The 17,474-nt window shown below is 29.3% G+C and overlaps 4 protein-coding genes across 6 annotated transcripts; 2 read left to right on the top strand and 2 right to left on the bottom strand.

Annotated features, from left to right (window-relative positions):
- The first annotated feature begins 25 nt into the window (after positions 1 to 25).
- Pgap3 (Per1-like protein PGAP3) lies at positions 26 to 1,881 on the top strand. Of its 2 annotated transcripts, XM_072019659.1 has the most exons (7): positions 44 to 246; positions 473 to 615; positions 694 to 846; positions 910 to 1,034; positions 1,109 to 1,242; positions 1,327 to 1,531; positions 1,597 to 1,881. In XM_072019659.1, the coding sequence occupies exons 1-7, from the start codon at positions 111 to 113 to the stop codon at positions 1,634 to 1,636; spliced, it is 936 nt and encodes a 311-aa protein (XP_071875760.1). In that variant the 5' UTR covers positions 44 to 110; the 3' UTR covers positions 1,637 to 1,881. The 2 variants fall into 2 exon arrangements, with proteins under 2 accessions (XP_071875759.1, XP_071875760.1); XM_072019658.1 differs by lacking the exon at positions 694 to 846 and having other exon boundaries at positions 26 to 246.
- A 283-nt stretch (positions 1,882 to 2,164) lies between these two features.
- Mew (multiple edematous wings) lies at positions 2,165 to 10,013 on the bottom strand. Of its 2 annotated transcripts, XM_072019645.1 has the most exons (18): positions 9,543 to 10,013; positions 9,174 to 9,301; positions 8,715 to 8,738; positions 7,894 to 7,997; positions 7,695 to 7,822; positions 7,414 to 7,622; positions 7,084 to 7,288; positions 6,849 to 6,992; positions 6,353 to 6,494; positions 5,988 to 6,256; positions 5,693 to 5,918; positions 5,380 to 5,611; positions 4,885 to 5,281; positions 4,560 to 4,789; positions 4,233 to 4,465; positions 4,058 to 4,152; positions 3,844 to 3,973; positions 2,165 to 3,767 (listed from the first exon to the last, which is right to left on the bottom strand). In XM_072019645.1, exons 1-18 carry the CDS (start codon positions 9,710 to 9,712, stop codon positions 3,537 to 3,539), a joined length of 3,297 nt encoding a protein of 1,098 aa, XP_071875746.1. In that variant the 5' UTR covers positions 9,713 to 10,013; the 3' UTR covers positions 2,165 to 3,536. The 2 variants fall into 2 exon arrangements, with proteins under 2 accessions (XP_071875746.1, XP_071875747.1); XM_072019646.1 differs by lacking the exon at positions 8,715 to 8,738 and having other exon boundaries at positions 9,543 to 10,012.
- A 281-nt stretch (positions 10,014 to 10,294) lies between these two features.
- L(2)k14505 (ATP synthase mitochondrial F1 complex assembly factor 2 homolog l(2)k14505) lies at positions 10,295 to 11,719 on the top strand. The gene is made up of 6 exons (XM_072019657.1): positions 10,295 to 10,477; positions 10,621 to 10,814; positions 10,902 to 11,012; positions 11,087 to 11,267; positions 11,334 to 11,449; positions 11,532 to 11,719. Exons 1-6 carry the CDS (start codon positions 10,420 to 10,422, stop codon positions 11,676 to 11,678), a joined length of 807 nt encoding a protein of 268 aa, XP_071875758.1. The 5' UTR covers positions 10,295 to 10,419; the 3' UTR covers positions 11,679 to 11,719.
- Positions 11,047 to 16,664, bottom strand: Eys (eyes shut). Its single transcript, XM_072019643.1, has 15 exons — positions 16,513 to 16,664; positions 16,202 to 16,350; positions 15,883 to 15,993; positions 15,706 to 15,813; positions 15,504 to 15,617; positions 14,538 to 15,393; positions 13,989 to 14,451; positions 13,583 to 13,905; positions 13,298 to 13,508; positions 13,071 to 13,222; positions 12,856 to 12,992; positions 12,535 to 12,780; positions 12,262 to 12,462; positions 11,935 to 12,163; positions 11,047 to 11,860 (listed from the first exon to the last, which is right to left on the bottom strand). Exons 1-15 carry the CDS (start codon positions 16,662 to 16,664, stop codon positions 11,764 to 11,766), a joined length of 3,549 nt encoding a protein of 1,182 aa, XP_071875744.1. The 3' UTR covers positions 11,047 to 11,763.
- Positions 16,665 to 17,474: the final 810 nt, after the last annotated feature.

Here is a 17,474-nt window from a genome sequence, read left to right as displayed (position 1 = left end):
GGCCGATTAGTAAAGCACACCTTACGACTTTACAACCTTATCCCCACCATAGGAGTTGTCAAATCTGTGTAATTAAGTTAGTGTACGACTGTGGCCGGCATACAGGGAGTATGTCGAAATTAAAATGTTTGCCAATTTTGGCATTTCAAATGTTTTTAGTAAAAAGTATAGATGGTTCGATAGGTGATAGATCTAATTTTTACAATTTGTGTCTTGAAAAATGTTATTATGATAATTGCGATAATAGTACGTATTTTTAATAATGTATCAGCGAAAAACTCAGTGACATAGTAAATTTTGACAAAAACTTAAAAAAATTATGATTTATAATGTTATTACACAAATTTAGTATTTTCCAACTATAAAGTTAAGATAACAATAAAAAAATATTTTTTTAGTGGTTGTATTGTTATGTATTATTATGTATACGGTATATATATGTACATACCGATGTTAACTGATCATTTTACAGATCAAAAATTTAAGGTATTACCTTCCTTATCATTAAGATTATTATTTTGGTCTTGTAAGGAAGATTGTAGTTACAACTGTACTTGGGAGACAGTGGATTATTTTACAAATCATGGTTTAAAAGTTCCTCAATTTCATGGAAAAGTATATGACATTTGATAATAATAACATACAAATATAGAGTAAAATATAAATTTTATAAACAACTGATTTTTATTTTAGTGGCCATTTATTCGTATTTTTGGCTGTCAAGAACCTGCTTCTGTCATATTTTCCATATTAAATTTTTATGCTCATATTAGTATGTATTGGAAATTTAAAAAAAAATATGGGTATACTTATCCTATGTTTTACATATGGACTTATTTTAGTCTGGTATATATTTGTTATTTATATAAATATAAATATTTATGTAAATTTAAAAAGATTTAATTCCAGGTATGCATGCATGGGTGGTTTTGGTCATCTATTTTTCATGCAAGAGATACTCCATTCACAGAAGTAATGGATTATTCCTGTGCATTTATTATCGTGCTTACATTATTGTATTGTATGCTACTAAGGTAATTTATACTGTTGTTAGATAGAATAGAATATTAATAAAAACATTTTAAAGATATCTCTTTATACATTTTAGAATAACTTATAAAAACATCAGGTTATTTACTGTGATTACATGTGGATACCTTAGCACTCTATATTCACATTTATCCCACTTATGGTCTGGTTACATTAATTATGACTATAATATGAAATTTAATATAGTTATAGGTAATTTAATGAAGTATTTGTATTTCCTTCAATAATCAGATGTTTTTTAATTAAAAATTATGACTAATCGTCATAATGTTACAGGTTTTTTAACATTTGTTATAACAATGATATGGTGGCACCGTAATCGCAAAAAATTATCTTATATTTATCTAATTGGTTGGTTTAATATATTAACAGTTCTTGTTACTATATTAGAAGTAGCAGATTTTGCACCAATCTTTTGGATATTTGATGCTCATTCTTTGTGGCATGCCAGCACAGTTCCTCTTACAGTTTTGTTGTACAGGTCAGTATAATTTATTTAGTACAATGTTAATACATTCTAAATATATTTTTATATAAAATTTTTAGGTTCATGATGGCAGATTGTTCTTATTTGAATAAATGTTGAAAAAAATTAATATTAGATATTGATCATCATATACATTAGTAATGTCATTACAAGTCATATATTTCTTTTGAGGTACCAAAGTGTTATTTCATTGTTACTTTACAAAATAGTAAATATTATTCCGTATTTTTTGTTAATTATAAAATACTGTTTTTTATTAACATTAAATGAAATTTACAAAACAGAAATATATCTCCTTCACGTACTACTGAATATATCAGTAGTATATATATTTTATTACTTTTTTTGAAGATATTGTTTATATATACACACACGCATATATATATATATATATATATATATATATATATATAAGTGAAATTTAAGATATAATGATAAATACAATGAATTTGTAATACAAATTTTTTTTTGATTGATATGAATGATTATCTGTTAAAAGATAATTGAACACATTTCTTCAATCTACTTCTTGTTTTTGTAAATGTTAATGTATAACATGGCAGGATTAGCTGTCATTGGCAATATAATTAATACTAAATATTAGACATTTTAGTGTTAACATATGAATTTAGAGCAAGGTATTAGTTCTGACTTAATACTGCCAGAGCTCATTGCATTTATTACTTAATACAGGAAAACGTATAAATACCTTGGGGAATGTGTTGTAATATGAAGATATAATTGCATAATGTTTATATTAATTAAACCATTGACCAATTGATAGAACAATAGGTTTTAAGTACCTGGTATACATTTAAATTACTCGTATACCTTAATATGTAACAAGTAGTATACATATAACAATCAATAAGATGTATACAATATTTTAAAGGCACGTTACATTAAACATTCTTTATCTTCGATAGTACATGTGCATATGTATATTGCTGACAATTAATATAAAAATGTAATGATGTACCTAATAATTTTGTACACTACTTCCAAAGAAATAAGTTCCCATTATGGGTACAAATTAAAACCTTTAAAAATTTTTATATTATAAATAAGATTAAACAATTTAATCCTTCTTATGTAAATGTAATATAATTAAATATATTACTCGTATATTTTAAGTCACAGTGTAAAGACAATGTTAGTGTGATTTTTTCATTAGCATTGAACTCTAGAGTTAAGGATTTTTGTTCTAATAATGTTATGTTACAAAATTAATGGCAAGTTTGCATTTATTATGACTTTTTTAGTTTGCAATTGTCAATTTTTTAATAAAAAAGAAATTGTACAAATTTTGCAAAACAAAAAGTGCATTTTATATAAAGTCAGTCTTATTATAAAATGTATCAAATAACTTCTGTATAGCTTACAGAAATATTTAATATTAAATAAATGCATCTTTCACATCTAAAACTGAAAGTAATTTTATACCATGTTTCTACTTAGTTGTAACAGATATTGTTTCATTATATGAATGTAAAATTGTATAAAATTTAGAATTAAATTGTATAGTTTTCCTTACATATTTTTTTCATGTATACTTCAGTTGTGCGTTTGTATAAATGTGCAAATTAAATAACATTATTGTCGTAAAGTAACCTTTATATTTTTTAATGTTCTTACGATTTTAATATTTTGAATAATTTCATAAAGATTTTTGGTAAAAGTATATAGTTAAAAAAAGATTTATAAAAAGTCAATGGCCCAAATATTATTGGAAAATATAACTACTCATGTAGTTATTAAATAGATAGTAAGTACATATAAAACATTATAAATTTTTGTGCTTTTCTAAAAAAATTATATGGATAAATAAGTCAATATATCACAATATGGATACCAAATGTTTTGCATTAATCTACTTCTTCTTCTCCTTGTTATTTAAAGAATTAATTTTTGCTGTAATTTTCATTGTAAGTACTTTAAATGTAAGTATATAAGATAGTATATATCAATCAATAATCTGTAATGTTTCTGTTATAAATGTTTAGCGTTTAAATAATGCCTCACTTTCTGGATTATCTTCTCTATGTTTCTCGAGATTTCCTGACAGAGTAGGATCTGGACGCCGCCTTTTAAAGAACCCGAGTTTTCGAAGAACCAAAGTAATTAAGACAAATAATAACAAACCTGCTGCAACAGCTATTATGATTATCCATATTGGTACTGGTTCACCATCTTGGTGATCAAGAAGATTTGGATATACAATTATTTCAGCCTAGATATTAAAATGTAATTATGAAGTTAAAAATGCTGAATACATGACATTAAAGTATAATTACAATTATACTTACAATTGCATAATCATCTTTTAAATTTTCTTGTTGTATTACAACATTTGGTGGTATAACAATTTTTGCATTAGAACCAATTTTTACTTCATCTACTTTTGGATAATCTTCTACAAGAGTAGAATTCCACAATCTAAACATATGAAAAAGTTAATTTAGCAAATAAAGAATTCATTTAAAAAATATGTTTGTATAAGTAAAAAATATTAAACATTACCTTGCTTTAACAGTAATAATTGCCTCCTGTTTTCGTTGCAAATTGTATATAAAGCATGTAATATCAAAGCATTTTGCAGTCCCAGCCTTACAATTCTATAATATTTAATGATAGTTCGTAAGTGTTTATTATATCTCCAAGATAATAGTATTTTTTAAATTGATTATTTACTCACCATCGAAACTACTTGACGTCTGTGACCATCTTTATCAATGATCGTTCGTGTATTAACAACTTTTTCTGTATCTCGTCTAGTTCTCATGTGGTTAGTATGATTGTGTGGCAAGGGAGCAGGAGTAGATATTACAGATTGGAATACATCAATATCATCGTAGCTTATACTATCTTGCAATTTTAGTGGATTAACTACTTGCCCTGATGGTAATATACATTCACCATCACCTAAAGCTACAAAGTTGTAGAGTAAATAAATATACTGTATATATTTCAATATTAAATAAGATATAAAAACACGTTAAATTAGTATAGAAAGAAATTTTACCTTGTACAGTTGGTAGCTCTTCTAAATACAAAAGCCATTTACCATGGGTTTTGTCATTCGCAACCTCATAGGGCCACGAAATGTGAACTTCTAAACTACTTACTCTCCATGGACCCTCGTTGAACACTTCGTACACATGCGAAACTTTCGGTCCTACTTCATTTAAATGTTTTATAGCAGATTCACCTATAACTGGACCACCATAAAAGGCCCACTGAATTTTCGCGCTCCTATAATTTTAATCATTTGTTTATAAGTAATGTGTGATTTCATTTTGTATTACATTATCATCCTTTCTTGATATATAATTGTAAATAAATGTTACCCTTTAATTGATAATTCTGCTTGTTTCAATACTGTAGCTTGTAATCTTATAGGTTCTTTTTCTTTTATTTCTTTTGAAGTGGAATTTGCAAATATTACAAATTCCAATTGTGATTTATTATCTTCTAGTTCTTTTGGATCAAATCTTACTTGTATATTTACTAGTTTGTCTTTTTTAAAAGGATTTCCAATAGAACAGCCTACTATAGTCGCATTATATAAATTACAGATTGCAGAATCGTTGCTTTTACTAGCGATATAATTTAAACTTTGAGAATGAACAATAAATAATTGTGCTTCATATGCAGATTCCCCAATATTAGACACGTTCACATCAACCACAACTTCGTCTCTTTCACCAAGGAGAAGTTCGTAGAAATTTGGTTTCACCGAAGAAGCTAATAATTGAGCACATTAATAATTTAAGCACAATAATTTGAGCACATAAATGTTTTTAATTTAATATTTCAATAATTTTATTTATTCAGAAATATACCTGATAGATTTAATCGAGCCTTTACTTGCAGATCACTTTCACAAATATCATTATTACCACAATCTTTTTGAAAGGTGGCTTCAAATACACGAGCAGCTTCTTGTTGGTTTAATATAGGGTAATTCTTTATATCAGGTAAAGGTTCTCCTTCAGCTGGCATAATTGGTTCTTCTTGTATTAATGAGTAATTTAAGCGGAATTTAATAGGTGATTGAATATCACGTGTATTTTCCTAAAAATTATTAATAAACATATTTATAATGAAGACATTGAGTCTCTGGTAAAAATACTATTTATAATATATAAAATATACCTTCAAATAAACTATTTCTTTTTGACAATGCTTCAATTTTGTTGTATCTAAATGAACAGTACGATTTACGTAATGTAAATGAGAATACCCAGTTCCAAACCAAACTCTAGAAAATTTTTTAACTCCAGTATAAGTTTCAGCTTCAATATAATAATTTAATTTTAGATTTTGCATATCTTCTTCTTTTACTAAAGATTTTGTCTCACAACAAGCTTCAAATGAGAAACTATAACAAATTAATCACAATTTTATATGGAAATAATCTTACTTCCAAATTTTATTAAATTATACTTACCAGGTATGGTTTGAATCTGGATCTTCTGGACACCCAACTTTATTAGGATCTATAGGCTCAATTTTTTCTTGAAACGTACCATCTTTTTTTAAATAATGAATAGAAGTCGTAATATCAATGATTTTCTTCGAACGAAGAAGTGCTACAGCGTCGTTTTCATAAGCTCCTACTAATAAATCGAAATATCCATTTTGATCCATATCAATTCCACCACTCAGTGAATAACCAAATGTTTGCAATGGTTCTGGCATATCTTCTGCATGTATAACCTAAAGTTAACAAATCTCCGCAATATAAAAAAGTATATTACATAAATATAGAAGATTAGTTTATTTCCATAATATTGTAGATAATAATGTAACTACCTGTGATGGTACTGTGATTATTCCATTCTTTGAACCAAGATATATGTATACTGTTCCTTTTTTTTCATATGGGGCTCCAATAGCAATGTCGTCATATCCATCTTTATTTAAATCTTTCAGATTTGTCAGAGCAAATCCAAATCTATAATTAAATTATACTTATTATTATTGTTGTTATTATTATTATTATTATCGTTGTATTTTCAATTCTATAGTGTTCCAATCTTATCCAATCATACGTAGTCGGTATATTTTATACATCAAAGTACACCAAAAGTGCCATATAAACATATGTTATCAAAAGTAAATACTAATACTTTGTGCCATAGTAATGCACGTTCGTTACCGCTCATTTCGTATGCTGTTTTTCTTTTGTTATAACTCTTTAACAATGCATACAATGACATATGTTTATACAACATTCTTTCCTTATCTATTTTGAGCTATAAAATGTACTGGGACATCTTATATATGCGAAGTTAAAAGGAAATAAAACCTTGATTCTTCACGTCCAACAAGTTTAATAGGTTTACTCTTTTCACGTTTCTTGTAAGTTTTTTGTAATTCAGTATATACGTATACCGCGCCCCCTTCTGCCTTATTGAAGTAAAAAGGTGCAGCTACAATAAGATCGTCAACTCTAAAAGCAAAAAAGTGTAAAAGTGTAATTATACAATTAAAAAAGATATATGCTTATTATGTGCTTAGACACAATATATAAAGAATTATACTTGTCTCCATTAACATCTGCAGAAGTAATTTCGTATCCAAAACTTGAAGCAAATTGTTCACCATCCAAAATAAGAGCAACATCCATATCTGGCTTAAAATCGTGTCGTGTAAGTAGAACAACTTGACCTGTACCATTTGAACGCGGGGCTCCAGCAGCATAAGCTAATCCAGTACCAAAGAAATCACCCACAGTAACAGACATTCCTGTAAATTGATTTGTTCTGTTTTTCTTACTTTTACAATAACTTAATAAACTAACTTTATTATCATCAAATACCATACTACCATATATATATAAGAAATATATTATCTTCATATGAAATATTTACCTAAATAACTATATTTGTTAACAGGAGAAGAATCTTGCATTGGAGCATTATAAACTGTATTATCCCTAGTTAAAAATTCATCTGAAACGGTAAAGAGATATAAAGTCCCTCTCCAAGTATGTGGGCCAGGAGTACCAATAACGACACGATTTTCCGAAGTAAGTACACCACTGGTTCCTGCTTGACAATATCCAAACTGTTCATGTGCTCTGAAATAGAATCATAATTTTTGATTGATTCCCTCAAAAACATTAACTGTAAAAATTATTAAACAAATTTACTTGTTGGTAGGTTTCCCAGAGCAAGGTTTTTTTAAATCTTGATATTTCAAATCTTGTGTCAATATATAACATTGTCCTTGACCCCATTGAGAATCTGCTGTTTTTACAATATGTCTATGAGCACAAACCTAGAAATTTATTGTACTAAATTATATTCAATTTAATAATATTAATAGATAAAATATGATGAAATTCATACCATTACTTTGCCACCAGAGCCTTGACTGCGCACTGTTACTCCTAACCATTGATTATCTTTAATTTCATCATTACCAGGTGGTATTAGATCATCAGATTCAAGATCTAAAATGCAGAAAACAATTTATTAAACGATTGGTAATGATAATAAATAATTGTATAATACACATGGTATTCATTTTACAACATAAATGTTTCCTGTCAGAAACTTCATACAGTAAAGTTATTGTCATTTATGTCTTCAAACTACCTAGTAATCTTTTCTTGTTTTATATTATATAATAACTTTGTGTCACTGTGAAAGAAGTAAAAGAAAGGAAGATGGGTAAATATTTGCATGTATTATAAAATAAAAATATTCTGCCTAATTTGGAAAGAAAATAAAATAAAAATAAAAGCTGAACAATATAAACGATTATCTATGAAATTTCATGCTATAGCAAATAAAGAATAGATATCAGAAAGATTATTAAGAAGCAACAATAATTAAATATATTATTCGTAAAACACATGAGAACATACATGATTTTATTCCTTTGTGTTATCTATAAATTGTGTACTTCTAAAATGCAAATGTGTAGTTAGTAAGAATATAGTAGCAAATATCAGAAAATGTTAATAGTGCATTTGGTAGAAAATATTCTTTGAATCACAAAATACAAATAATGCAATAAAATAATTTTTATATCATAACTTAAAATGCCATGCTGACATAAAAATGAGCATATCAATATAAATATATATATACAAAATCACAATAAAATAATTCATAATAATAAATTAAATGACTGCTCATTCAAATAACACCATTCAATAACTTACTTGTGTCATACAGACTCCCTTCTGCTGCTCGTTAACCAACACATAATTTAACAAAAAAATAATCTTATTATATGTATAACATAAAATAAAGCACATTAACTTAATGACTTTATGAAATAATAACATAAAAAAATGACATGCACAATGACTACACCAAAATCATATATAAACATAAGATGACACTTAGACAATACTATAGCATAGAAATAAAAAATGTGTATAATTTTACTGATAAAATATAAATTAGCTTAGATAACAATACGTTATTTAGTTAAATTTTGACTTGTTTCAAATATAACAAGTTTTAACATACTTTTATTAATGTAACATTAGCATAGTAAATATAATATGCTTATGAAAATTGAATGTTTTAATACAATGCAGAATTAAATTTTATAACCAATAAATAAGATGTTTATATCAGTATTTCTGAAGAACTTTTTTAAATTAAAAACATACTCAATCGTCCATCTGTAATCACTTGAGTGCAATCCGTTTTATATGTTGTTAAAGGACATTGCCACAATGCACCGGATCTATTAGTTTCTGGTTGCCTATTTTGATCTAAAGGAGCTCCAATTAACATCCTGTAACAGATATTATCCTTAAAGCTTTCTTAATGCATGCTTCTTGTTTATCTAAGCCTTATCTTACCATCATATATTACATCAGTGATGTAAGATAAAAGTATAAATTAATAAAATATTAACAATACAATATTTTGTACATAATACATATAAGTATATATTGTTATCTATATTATACATATATATATATACATTCTCTTGATAATTTTAATTACACCAAAATATTATAAATAGCATATACCAGCTTTTTGATATTGTTCCATCGTCGGAAGTTTCTTGATGTTCGGCTACAGAGTAACCGAAATAAGATCCATTTAATCCTTTTTTGATAATAGGTATTCTTGGTTCTAAATTAAAAGTGTGCACTAAGCATACGTTCAAAACGATCAGAACCAGTAGATAACATTTCATTTTGTGGTTAACTTTAACCGTTCTTGCACATATAATATGATAAAGGTAAAAAGGTATAAATAATATCTGACCTCGTACAAGCTCTTATCACTACAACTATTTTTATATACTTTTCCTGACTTTATTACTATAACATTCATCTGCACCTTTTAAACACGCATAGGATCTAACAGATCCACCCACGCAATCTATACCCAAGCTTTTTCGATGGCAGTGACAACTATATTTTATAATTTCATAGAAGGCAATATTTAAAGGAAAAATATTACCAATTATATTTTATTAAAATTTTTATTGTTTGAAATTTTACGAAATATCTAAAAGTTCCTTATTTATACATAAATAATTAAACAAAATTAGTATAAAATAATTTACTTTCTTAAGTACATTTCTGTAGTAGTTTATTTCTATCATTGTAATTAATATTAAAAAATTATTAAAAATGTCTTTAAATGTACGTACATTTATGTGATTTAATTAATTAATATATATATTTATGTGATTTAAAGACTGATTAATAATAGAATGATTCAGATTAGATTCGATTATAAAATATCGATAACTAACGATATCAAATTGCGGAATTGCACTGTAGTTGCGTGTTGCGTTACGAGTTACGAATTGTTTGTCAAATCAAACATATTTACTTATATGTTAAAAGGATGAAATAATATTTATAACAGACGGATTTTTAATATTTAGTAAAAATGTATTATTTTAGACATAAAAAATTGGTTATGACCTTCAATATAGTAAGAAATATAGGTAAAGATACATCTTTCTAAATTATAAAGCCTTCTGCATTTTTTAACCTATTTTGACATATCGGTATCATAAGCTCCTAAACATGAAAGGGAGAATAATTTTATGAATGAAAGTAGATAATGAGCTTTTATAAAATATTTTAGCCACCCTTAGAAAATTTTATCGAAAAACAAATATATTATTGTGTGATGGAAAATTTGAAATTACACTTGATCAAAGGAAGCTCAAAACACCACAAGGAAAAATATTACAAGTGGAAAGCAAACCTTTAGCTTTAGCTATAGCAACAGAATGGGATATGCAGAAAAACATTATTGATAGAAGTAGTATGCATCTAGTAAGTTTATCTTCAAAATTATAAGTATAAATATAGTACATAATTTAATAAACAAGATCCAATATATTTATACATTCGATTTTACAGACAGCCCTGTGTAATACTGTAATAGATAATCCTAATAATCATACAAAGCAAGATATGGCAAATTACATTGTGAATTGTTTGGAAATGGATACAGTACTATTTCACTCATACGTAAATATGTTATATTGTGTAATGTTGTTATGTAATATAATGTAAGACATTTATTAAACAGAGAATAATTATAGGAAAATGAAGAATTATACAAAATACAAACTGAAAATTGGGACCCACTAGTACAATGGTTTTGTGATAAATATGGGGTGAATTTAGTTAAAACTCAGAGTATAGAAGCTCCTACTGTATCTTCAGAAACTAAAACAGTATTGACAAGACACTTAATGTCCTACAATTATAGTGCAGTTTATGGTAAATGATTTTCTTATTAATATATACAAATATGCAATCAATGTTACGAAACTATTATGTTTGTAGGTTTTATGTATGGAGTGGATGCAATCAAATCTGTAATCCTTACCCTAGCTGCAGCAGAAAGAGTAATTAGTATAGAGGAAGCAGTAAGGCAATCACGCTTGGAGGAAAATTATCAAGTGTGTATAACAATTTGTATACTAAAAAGTTTACAGCCAACATATGTTTCTCTGCTGAATGCTACTTTACTTTTTATTGTAGATTTCTCATTGGGGTTCTGTAGAATGGTTCCATGATCAAAATAAATATGACTTACAAGCTCGTTTAGCTGCAGCTATCTTATTTGTGCATTTGAACTCTTATTCTGTGTCATATCAACCAAAAATAGATAATAAGAATGTTGATTAATTTATAAAAATTAATTGAATAAATTTTGTACAAAACTTGTACATGTGGTGTATTGGAATGAAATGAAACAGTAACAGTATTTTTACTAGTTTGAAGTATGACAAGAAGATGAGTCAACAGAAGATAATGCCTCTACTGGTATGGAACAGTCAGATCCCATCCATTCTTTTGTACAAATACAACTGAAATAATTAATTGATATTTTATGTAGATATTAAATTATTGTTAAATTATTACTAGCTATAAATTAACTTACCTATATGTAGCTCCATGATTTAAACATACTGCACCATTTTTGCATAAATGACGAATGCATTCATTTCTATGACATTCACCAACACCACGACCTGTTGCAGGACTTGAATTGGTTATTGAATAAATAGCGGTTTCTGTGCGTAATTCAATGTCAAATATACAACCAGAAAATCCAGTATGAAGGGGCAAATCATGAGGTAAAGATTCAAAATTTTTTGATTTGTGTCCACCTGAACAGAAATAATTTTTATAAATAATGTTGTATGCAGGTTATCTATCTTCTAATATAAACTTTTTAAATAAAATTATCAAATTATGAAAAGCGAACCGATATAAAGTATTGGTGATACATCGAGTCGTGTCATGGTTCCAACCACTCGCCCAGTTATATTGCCTATACCATCCACTGCAAGCCAAGCATCTCGACCCTTTCTTCCAATTCTAATCGTATATGCTATATGACTTTTACTTGCTGTTGCTGCCATTGTTGCAGCACTCAAGGGAACGTTTGTAAATATTCTGCGAACACCTAGAGAATATTTTCACGAAATTCAACAGAGCTAAAAAATCTTTAAATATCTAAAATATTAAGATGTATTACCTGCTCCTAAATCCCAGGTTAGCATAATATAACCACGAACATATGTTATGGAAAGATGATCTGATAGATCTTGGCGCGATCCACTTTGTCCTAAATAAGCTATCAAAGATATCTGTTCGTAAGTACGCGGTATGACCTTCAATTTCAATTCCATTGCATCTTTTATAGAATTTGAAATGCCGTAAGCAATGTATGATGAGAATCCAGGTACAAGTACAGAAAATGATGGTCGCATTATAACAGTATCTAGAAGTGTAGGATAAAAAATAGTTATATTTTATTTTCGAGATACATACATATGTATATTTATAACAATATTACCTTCTTCGCATAAGAGCCCATGAGTACCAAGTGGACAAACGCAAACGAAACCCGTACCCGGTGAACTAATACAAGTTGCACCCAGGGCACAAGGATTTTCATCGCACGTTGAACGTTCACAAAATGGGCCTGTATATCTATTCAATTAAATAATATCCTATTTGACAATATTTTTTAATACCAAATTTTGTTGAATAAATTGCAAATTAGCTTACCCAGCTATGCATCTACAACGTATTGCACCATTTATTTCTTCGCACGCACCGAAATTTTGACATGGATTTGATAAGCACAGAAACGATGTGCAATCTTCAATTTGAAACGTTTCTGTGGAATCACGGATGAAATGACGTGGTATATCGTTTATCTATATTAATAAAACATGCTTTTTAATTTTCCGAATGCTTTCAAATATACATGTACATGTGTAAGAAAGACGAACTTTCAATGAGTTCATACAGCCAGTAAATCCCATAGAGACGTGAGCGAAATAGTGAGAAAATACCAATGGTATACCACCTAAATGTAAATTGGCATGTCGTGGAAGACCTCCACGTAATGGTAAAGTTTGTTCTCCACTAACTGCCGTTGTTTCATTTACTAGCAAACGAGCCGAACATTTGTTAGTTTCATTTTTCATGAAATATTGAAACCTGCATATATGAAGTAAGCGAATTCAATGCATGGATATGATAAGCAATATATTATCATCTTTGTATTATTTTACCTCGTATCAATATCCGCTTCATACCCGTTGTCGATAGGCGAATCTATTTCACCCAATAACATAGTTTCAAGTCCGCAGGAGAATTGAAACTTTAAAGAACCATATTCCAAATATACCAACGCATATTTTTCATCATCGAAATAAACATGTAATATAATACCATCCTTATAACGTGTTCGAAGCCTGACAAAAATTTTTAACGTTGCGTTATTGTCGTTTGAAATTTCTACATCAACGTGTTGTCTCGCGTAAGATTTTCCATTAAACGCCGCCCGTATTATACTTGATTCAGGTTTACAATCTTCACGGCGTGAACAGTTACACTAGAAAAAGATAATGTCTCTATTGTAAACATCGTAACAAAAAATTTATTTCTAAGTAAGAAAGAAAAAAATGTAATACTTGCATCGCTATCATTGCGCGTAGGTGATATTGTGGAACTTGAACACAAAGTTCCAAGGCATTCAGGAATTATGGTACTTCTTGAAGTTGTTGGTGATTCAGTTTTCGTTGAAAATTGTTCATGGTCGCTATCGGTAGTATTCTCATCGTATATCGGTTTTACAGAGCTACTAATTGTTACAGATGAAGAGATATTGTTAGCGAAAGCGGACGTAGAACTTTCCATTTCTGTACTCGAAGATTTTGTTAATTTTGTAGAGGTCCACTTATCTGTAAATGTCTGAGGTATAGTTCTTGGCACTTCTATTATTGGCGTACTCGAGTCAGAGCTTTTATTTTGCCAAAACTCTGTAAAATTAGAGGAGGATGCAACGGTAGGGAATAATGAACCATTATTTCTTTCACTTTCTGTTGTCGTAGATTCCTCTGTCGCTCTTCCAACAGATGCAGTTGCATCTGGATAATGCCTAATTGACATAAAATAGAATAGATCGTTCATTTTAGCATACTATTATTTTTATACAATTACTCGTGATTTATAGATTATTGTTACCCTGTACTTGGAACATATTTCGTTCTGCTACTAGTTTCAGGAGTCGTATCGCTGGTGGACGTGAACATCCTGTCACCGTTCTCTTGATAAATAATTTCAGTCGTAGTCGTTTCATTGTGAATCGATTTCTGTGTCAAATATTCCGTCTCAACTTTTATCGGCGACGTTACCGAATAGACTTCACTCGAAACACTGGGAAATGTTCGGGATTCTAACGAGACTGTTTCAGTTTGAGATATCTCTTTACTTGTAACAGAATACATAGCCGAGACATCGGTAACAAACGGAGTACTTTCTGTGGTGCTTCCACCAATGTTGCTACTAACGGTGGTACTGCTACTGCTACTAAAAAAGTTGAAACTCTTATCAGTCGAAGACGTTGTTTCCATAAAAGGGTACCATATTGTGTAGAGACGACTAGTGCTTTTAAGAGAAGTCGAAGACTGTGCCGTTGTGGAAGCAGTAATCGACGATGGTGTCTCGATTTCTGGCAGTGTCGATGATTTTGGTGTAAAAGAAGTAAGAGTAATACTCTTTTGATCGTTATCAGTCTCGAATGTTTCTTCGATAGTGGAGAAAGTTGATGGAAGATCGTAGACATTGCAAAATGGTCCACTGTAGAACGTTGGGCAAGCACAAGTGAAGCTATTGATACCGTCGATACAAGTGCCTCCGTTCTCACAATTTGCAAATTTCGACTCGCAATCGTCGTATTTTAGTTCGCATAACGCACCATGATAATCTGGTACGCAGTAACAAACTGGTCGCTCGTCTTCGAATAAGCATACTGCATCATTTTCGCAAGGATTCTCTTCGCACGGTACGATGGCTTTATCGCAATCTTTACCGGTATATCCTTGTGAAGAACGTTTAATATTAAAATTTAACAATACGACAAAGTTAACTCTTTATAAATTATAAATTTAGTTTCTACATCATTACTGATAATAAACAATTACAACTTACCAAATAAACAAGCACAAGTGTACGAAGCAGGAATGTTAATGCAAAGACCACCGTTCTTACACGGTGATGTGATGCATTCATCAATATCTTCGTCGCACAATCGACCTGTCCAACCTTCGTAATAAAAAGAATTAATCTTCGGTATATTTAAATACTCGAATTAAAATGTAAATTGCCTAGATTATTCGATAAAATATTACACCTTCCGAGCAGCGACAAAAAAAAGAGAATCCAGGTCCTTCCACGCATTCACCTCCATTTTTACATATTGTATCGTTACAAACCGAAGCATCGATTTCGCAATAGTCTCCTTAAAAAGAAACAAATTATAAGATCGAATGGAACAACTTTTGGCGTACGAATTTTTACGCTTCTGTACCTGAATATCCATCAGGACATTGACAGGTGATACCATCGTAATCGAGGCAAGTCCCGTTATTCAGGCATGGTTGATTCGAACATTCGCTATATCTTTGTTCACAATTTATACCTAAAAATGCACACCGTAATATAATGTACAATAGTAAAATGTTTGATTAACCGTGTGATCATACGAACATAAAAAATTGATTTCAATTTTGCAACTCCGTAAGGAAATCGAAGCACGAACATCATTTAATTTCACCCTCTGTGCTAACATGTCAACGCGTCGTTTTCGAAACATGCCATGAAAAGCAAACGAAGGAATCATGAATTACCTACAAACCCTTCAGTACAGGTGCAATTATAAGCTGCAACAGCATCGTTGCATGTCCCTCCGTTGAGGCAAGGATTCGACCAACAATCATTCCAATTGATCTCGCAATTGATTCCAGTGTAACCGTCGATACAGTAGCAAGAATAAGTGCTGTATTATATGCACGGGACGAATGACTAATATATTAATTTTAAAAACTTATACAGAGTCGCCTTTTATTTATAATCTTTTTCTTTTTGTTTATTATTTTTTTTTTTTTAATTAAATATAAAGAGTGAGAAGTATTTATTTTATTTGGAATTATTTATGTACCTGTTCGCGTCTTCTAAACAAATTCCGTACATGCAGGGATCACCACTGCAATTTATACCTCGTGAAAAGCCAATCGTTAAGAGAAAAAATGTTGCCAGAATAAGAATCTTCTCTTTCGTAAACCTTTCAGTAAGCACCCTTCTATAACGCATTCTGAATAAAAATAGCGTAACTTTCACATAGATGATTGCTATAGATCATTCGAAACTTTTTATATGATACGAAAACCCGTAAAGGATTTAGATTTATGAAATTATATTTATACAATTATTTTAATGTAGATGGTAAAATCAATTAATTTCTTGTATCTCAATGCTTTAATTAATTTATCAAAAGGACCAAAGAAACGTGAATCGCTAATGATGCGCCACTTCCATCGGTTTACACTTTTCTCAATGATATAACTATCCGAATGCGATATAGATATGCTTTATACTTTAACTAGTATTTGTAGCAGGTAGTTGACCACTTGGTAGTCTTAGCAACGCTTAGGACTATACAAACGATAATACCTATCGGATACGCTTGCGTGAAAATTTGATTCATCAATAATAACTTCTATTCAATTTTGAAACATATAATAACTAATTTATCTAATGATTGATCGAAAAAATCTCAGTTCATTAACGAAAGATTAATTTTATTTCTATTTCATTATACTCATATTTATATGAAATATGTGGCAAACAAAAATATTATTACTTTACATCGTGACTTTTATTTCCTCCTTTCTGATTTCTGACGATTAAACATGATACGTACGAAGTAATGGATATCGAAATACGAGCGTTACTTACAAAATTCCAACTCTATTTTGGACCGAAACTGGATACACTGGCAAGAAATACGATAGCACCACATGCTTGCATAATAATAATACAACCAACCATGTGAAACGCCGATCTTTCATATACATAAGCGAGTATGTTCTGCAGTAATTTTTCCTTTTAGACGTAGGAAAA

Source organism: Bombus fervidus, chromosome 16, assembly GCF_041682495.2.
Source record: "Bombus fervidus isolate BK054 chromosome 16, iyBomFerv1, whole genome shotgun sequence".
NCBI classification, from domain to species: domain Eukaryota; kingdom Metazoa; phylum Arthropoda; class Insecta; order Hymenoptera; family Apidae; genus Bombus; species Bombus fervidus.
The sequence above is the reverse complement of the archived record's forward strand: the minus strand, read 5'-3'. Positions and strand labels throughout refer to the sequence as shown.

What these genes read in the sequence shown, in the direction of transcription:
- Pgap3 (XM_072019659.1), top strand. Translation starts at nt 111, where the DNA reads ATGTCGAAATTAAAATGTTTGCCAATTTTGGCATTTCAAATGTTTTTA. An exon ending in TTATGATAATTGCGATAATA is followed by an intron (nt 247 to 472) that starts GTACGTATTTTT and finishes ATCATTTTACAG; the next exon opens with ATCAAAAATTTAAGGTATTA. An exon ending in CTTACAGTTTTGTTGTACAG is followed by an intron (nt 1,532 to 1,596) that starts GTCAGTATAATT and finishes TAAAATTTTTAG; the next exon opens with GTTCATGATGGCAGATTGTT.
- Mew (XM_072019645.1), bottom strand. Translation starts at nt 9,712, where the DNA reads ATGAAATGTTATCTACTGGTTCTGATCGTTTTGAACGTATGCTTAGTG. An exon ending in GATTACAGATGGACGATTGA is followed by an intron (nt 8,739 to 9,173) that starts GTATGTTTTTAA and finishes GTTAACGAGCAG; the next exon opens with CAGAAGGGAGTCTGTATGAC. An exon ending in TAACAAATATAGTTATTTAG is followed by an intron (nt 7,289 to 7,413) that starts GTAAATATTTCA and finishes ATCAATTTACAG; the next exon opens with GAATGTCTGTTACTGTGGGT.
- Eys (XM_072019643.1), bottom strand. Translation starts at nt 16,664, where the DNA reads ATGCGTTATAGAAGGGTGCTTACTGAAAGGTTTACGAAAGAGAAGATT. An exon ending in GCTGTATGAACTCATTGAAA is followed by an intron (nt 13,223 to 13,297) that starts GTTCGTCTTTCT and finishes TTATTAATATAG; the next exon opens with ATAAACGATATACCACGTCA. An exon ending in AACCTGGGATTTAGGAGCAG is followed by an intron (nt 12,463 to 12,534) that starts GTAATACATCTT and finishes AATATTCTCTAG; the next exon opens with GTGTTCGCAGAATATTTACA.